At 55.3% G+C, this 5,324-nt stretch overlaps 1 protein-coding gene across 1 annotated transcript; it reads right to left on the bottom strand.

The window, feature by feature from the left end:
* Positions 1–953: 953 nt before the first annotated feature.
* On the bottom strand, positions 954–3,214 carry LOC133235439 (cathelicidin-3). The gene is made up of 4 exons (XM_061396962.1): positions 2,897–3,214; positions 2,167–2,274; positions 1,935–2,006; positions 954–1,343 (listed from the first exon to the last, which is right to left on the bottom strand). The coding sequence occupies exons 1-4, from the start codon at positions 3,092–3,094 to the stop codon at positions 1,191–1,193; spliced, it is 531 nt and encodes a 176-aa protein (XP_061252946.1). The 5' UTR covers positions 3,095–3,214; the 3' UTR covers positions 954–1,190.
* Between the last annotated feature and the right edge of the window lie 2,110 nt (positions 3,215–5,324).

Genomic DNA, 5,324 nt, shown 5'->3' on the forward strand with positions numbered 1-5,324 from the left:
AGTACGTTCAATGAAGAGGTCACTGAAGTGCACAGAACCTCAGACAGAGGTGTGATATGTCTGGGAGTGGGCTACCGCAAGGACTAAGGAAGAGGAGGTGTTTTTCCATCAAGTCCGCTCAATGGTTAGTTGAAGCTGCTCCCTGGATTCAAACTCCCCAGTGCTTCCAGTCTGCCCCAGGGCAAAGGTCAGCTCGAGAGTGGGGAGTGAGCAGGACACAAAGAGTGTCTGAAACACACAGGCAAGTAGACATGTGACCTGTTTATCATTCTGTGCCTCTCACCCTCATGCAGAGCTCTTCACCCCAGTGAGCAGGATGTGTCTATTTAATGGTGCAAATTTTTATACCGTGTGATCCTTAAGCACAAACCCACCACTGAAATCTGGGACCAGGTAAGGAAACACAGATGTGTCTCAATGCCATAGGAAAAGGCAAAAGGAGTGGGCTTTTCCAGAATTAAATTTGTCAAGAGCAGGTGGGACATTCTGGACATTGAACTTTCCAGCTCAGCCCTGAGACTGAACTGTGACTCTGTGAGTGTTTAACAAGGTGAGAAGCCTGGCCCCTCATGGACTGTCAGCTCCATGAGAGCTGGAGCAGCATTCCCACCACACTCCACACACAGCAGGTCTCCGTACATCCTACTGGGTGTTAGAGGAGGTGTTAGAGGGTGGGTGAAGGGCTCGCGAGGGACCCGAGGGTGGAGACTGTCCTGGAGCTCCTGGGGCTGCTGCCTCCCTTGTGCCCTCCTGGAAGGAACAGGGGCCTCATGCTTCTCTGTGTTCACAGGAGTGATCTCACACACACACAGATACACACATGTGCATAGACACACACGCATACACAGACACACACACACACACACACATACAAAGGAGGCCTCTCAGGCTTAAGGACTCGGTCTCAGTAAGTGTTAAGAGGTGAGAAAATTGAAATTGAAGGTGGGGGAAAGTTGTCTTCACCAGAATTTATTTTTCACCGTCCAAAAGTCTAAGCCAAACAAATCAGACCCTTAGGACCCTTCTGTGGACTCAGGATTCATCAAAATTCTTTAATGGGTGTGATGTCAACCAATTCTTCACTGTTTTCCGGGAAACCTTGGAATGGGAGATGTCAGCAGGAATGGATATGGGCTCGGCGCTGGTCTTGGCCGTAGTGCTAACCTTGATGTTGGCGTTCCCAATGATTTTCACAATGGCCTTGGAATTGGCCTTGGCCCAGGCCGTGGGAATGGCAGTGGCCTTGGAATTGGCCTTGGCCCAGGCCGTGGGAATGGCAATGGCCTTGGCCTTGGCCTTGGCAAACGTGGTGGCCGGGGACGAATTCTCCTGACACTCTGAAGCTGTAAACCATGACAAAACAGATTTGTTGTGGGACTGGGCAAGGGTCAAGACAAGATCCCTCACTTCACACCTGAACAGCCCTCTAACTGGGACACCACGAGTGTTGGGCCCTGTTCACCCTCTGGCTGTTATCTCTGAAGCATATGATTGAACCCCTATATACAGAGACCTAGGGAGAAACAGGTCCACAGACAACATAGGGCTTCCAAGGTTCACAAGCCCATCCTAGGGAAGCTGGATTAGAGCAGCAGATTAGAGATCATTACTGAGTCGATTCCTCTCAACTTCAGCCCAGTCAGAATCCCCTGTAGGGCTTGTGAAAATAGAAATGGCTGGACTCCACCCCAGAGTCGGATTCAGGAGCTCTCAGATCTGAGAATCTGTCTCATGTCAGTTCCGGGGTGGGGACCGCATTACAGAAACACTGCTCTAAGTGATGCAGAGCCAGGGCTGGAGACCTGGGACTGGGGAAGGAGGGGTCCAGGTAGAAGGGCCTTTCTCTACTCTGGATGGGGCAGCGGGTCATCAGTCCAAAGCATGCTCCACACTCTACCCCCTAGAACCCTCCAAAACCAGAAGGGGCCACTCACCTCATTACAGTTTAAGTCAAATAGGTCATCGGACTGGTCCAGGGTGATTGTCCCCACACACTGTTTCACCAGCTGGAAGGAAAGTTCAAGGTCAAACTGGAACCCCCAGGCCATAACTTTCCAGGCTAACCCTACTTCACACCCCAGGGGCTGGAAATCTTCCCTGAAGGCCCCTGCTCAGCTCCCTGAGAAGCATTGATCCCAGCCCTCAGCTTCCAGACCCCAGGCTCACCCCATTCTCCTTGAAGTCACACTGCTCCAGGGGCTGCGGGCTCGTCCTGGGGCACACAGTCTCCTTCACCGTGAAGCTTGCAGGCTTTCGAGCTCCCCGGTCCTTTACCTAGTCAACGATCAAAGTGGGGAGACTGAGCTCAGGCTCATGTTTCCTTCTCTGATCTGTCTCCTTGCCCCCCACCCGGATGGCAGCCTCTCCAGCCCCCTGTGTGTCCTGCCCTGGGCTTGGTGCCGGCAGCGCAGGGGAGGGGACAGAGCCCATGCCCAGCCTCACGGGCACACAGAAAGCAGGAGCGGCCCTCACAGCAGCGCTGATGGCAGCGCCTCCCCTCAGAGGGGCTGTGGGAGGTCAGGGCCGCCTGCAGGGAGAGCCCTTGTCACTGGAGCCTCCAGGCTGACAGAGCTCCCCCTGGCAGAGAGACATCAAGGTTCAGGTGGGACATTAGCAGGGAAGTCACTCACAGAGCCTGTGACCCCTCCATCCCTGGAGTTCCCAGAAGTTCAGGGAGCCAGGTGTGCAGGGCCCCTGTTCCCACAGCAGAGATGCTAAGGCAGGAAGCCTGATGCTGGGAGAGCCCCAGATCTGGGAAGGTCTCCTGGAAGAGGTGGGAGCCCACCTAGAGGGAAAAGTGCCTTCCTGACAGGAGGTACAGCCTGAGTGAAAGGAGTGACAGTGTGGCCAAAGCAGGCAGGAGAAGGGCCTGTCCCCAGCCCCCTCCACAACTCACGTCCTTGGGAGGCGGGTCTAGCTCCAGGAGGCGGTAGAGATTAGCTTCTGAGGACCGCTCATTGATGCGATCCACAGCACGAAGCACGGCCTCCCTGTAGCTGAGGGCCTGGGCGCTGGCCGAGGGCAGCACTAGTCCCAGCAGCAGCAGCCACAGCGACCAGCGCCCCAGGGAGAGGCTGGCCCTCTGGGTCTCCATGGTCCCCAGTCTGCCTCCTTCCACCTGAGAAATGCTTCTTTTATGCTCAACCTGGGCCTGATGCAAAGGTTCAACAAGGAACCTTCCCCATCCCTGCCCTCTTCCTAGGGTGTGAGCTGGTCTTGCCACAGTCCTTGCTGTTGCCTCATTGGTTTTCTGGGCAGTGGGCAGGGAGGCCCCTGTGCAAGGTGAAGAAATAGTTTCTCCAGCTCTCTTAATACCTCGGCCTCTCTGGGGCACATGGGAAGTGTCACAGTAAGGCTTGCTCAGGTGGGCTGTGCCCTCCAAGAGGGAAGGAGTACACAGTGTCTACATCCCCTCTGACCTCCCTCCACTCCTGCCCAGCTCCTCCCCCCATCTCCTTTCGTCTCAGTGAAGCCACAAGCCCCAGAGGTCAACTTCTTTGTGTTCCAGGCTCTTCCCTAACTACTGTCCACCCTCACACCATCATCTAGGGCTCCTGCCAGCCACTGATGTGGCCACTGACCAGCTGCCTTGAGGCAGGGGCACCACGGTCTGGATATTGATCCTCATCATTGTCCACACCCCAGCCCTGTGGTTCTCAGGTGTCAGGGTGCCCCATCCACCCCAACCACAAGCCACTCAGAGCCTCCTGCTCTCCTCCCATCTCTGCACCTGATGCCTCTGTTTGACCTGTCTTCCAACTTGAGAAGCCTTCCCTGACCTCAACCACACAAGGAAACTTCTCTTGGCTCGCAGAGACTTGAGGACATCCCTTCTGATTTGACCTCAGTGACTCCCTGCTCACTGCTCTGATTGGACACCGAGGGGGAAGCGGGGCCCACTGGGAGGACAAGAGAGCACAGCTGGGAGAAAGAATGTGCCCAAGGGACAGAGGAGTCCTGAGACCATGAAGCCCATTTGAATCCATCACCAGCAGGGAAGCACCATGTGCCCATGAGGCCCGTGGTGGCTCGTGGACTCAGTTGCCCTGTGGGACCCTTGAGGGCTTGGCCAGCCCGCCTTGGAAGGTGGCAGCCTGGATGGACGGTGCTGGTTGCCCACTCAGTCTTGGAGAAGGAAAGAGAGTTGGGCTTTGTGAAACCTGGTTACACAGCCCAGATATTGCCCCAGAGGCACCTTGGTCAAGCTGTATCCTTTTCCCAAGTAAAAGGAGGAAAGGGAGATGATTGCAATAGAAACTAGCAAGCAATACACATGCTTACAGGGTGACTGGTAATCCTGACACCCACCCTGTGCTTTCCTGCCTCTTCGCCTTTGCCTTTGCTCAGACTTCAGACAAGTACCCTTGTCCATCCTCTCTGGATGCAGTGTCGTGTCCTCTGCCAGGTTCAGGCTGTGCCTCCAGGATCCTGCTTTAGTCCTGTGATGCCAAGTGTGAGCCTTCCATGCCTCCAGGATCCTGCTTTAGTCCTCACAGCCTGTCAGAACAGAGCTCTTCTCAGGAAAGACACCACGCCCTTGTCCCCAGACAGGTTGCCCCCAAGTCTACATCCGGTCTTTAGGAAATCCACATACACTTTTCACCCCAAACAAACTCAGGTAGGAGTCCTGATCCTGCATCACCCCCTCCTTTTCTCTTCCAGCTACCCTTCTGGTCCCTGAGAGTCTGGGGCAATCGGAACAGAAACCCTGTTCTAAACAGGGCCCCAGATCTCTGGGAACACCCACCAGCTCTCTGTGTAGATCAGTTGTCAAGGAAAATGAGACCCACAGGCAAATCTTTCAATCAAGGACAACCCCCCTCACTAGGAAATGGCAGACCCAGTGGGGGACCCAATCCCTCCACTGACCCAGCACGCTGTGCACCTCTCGGCAACCAGTGGACGGCAATTTGGTCCTCCCTCCTGCCCTCTGCAAGAAACAGGGAAGGACAGTTGAGCATCAGGACCCTCTCTCTGCTCAAGGTCTACTTCCTCCTTCCCACTGACCACTTCAGGTGAAGCAAAGAGATGGGGAGGCTAAGTCCTCCTGGAAACTCCTCAGCTAGACTGGGGTTTCCCAGGCACAGGGTTTGATGAAGCAGATCAGCTGGCAGGAGAGCAGCACCATCCCACCCCCAGGTACTGGGGGGAGGCGGGGGACATAAAACCAACAGAGGCTGCACCAGCCACACCATAGCCAGAGTACTTGGAGGGCATCAAGGTGACTGCTCAGAGTCAGCCTTGAGCCCAGTGATTCCAAGGGCCTCAGCTGAGCCAAGCTCGGGCTCCAAATCTCACCACCACCAAGCACAGCAAACATCCTA

This window comes from Bos javanicus, chromosome 22 (genome assembly GCF_032452875.1).
Source record: "Bos javanicus breed banteng chromosome 22, ARS-OSU_banteng_1.0, whole genome shotgun sequence".
In the NCBI taxonomy this organism is placed as follows: Eukaryota; Metazoa; Chordata; class Mammalia; order Artiodactyla; family Bovidae; genus Bos; species Bos javanicus.

Excerpts from the sequence above, each read along its gene's own strand:
- LOC133235439 (XM_061396962.1), bottom strand. The coding sequence starts at position 3,094 with ATGGAGACCCAGAGGGCCAGCCTCTCCCTGGGGCGCTGGTCGCTGTGG. Across the intron at positions 2,007-2,166 it reads GTGACTTCAAGGAGAATGGG|CTGGTGAAACAGTGTGTGGG; the intron begins GTGAGCCTGGGG and ends CTTTCCTTCCAG. Across the intron at positions 1,344-1,934 it reads TTGACTTAAACTGTAATGAG|CTTCAGAGTGTCAGGAGAAT; the intron begins GTGAGTGGCCCC and ends CATGGTTTACAG.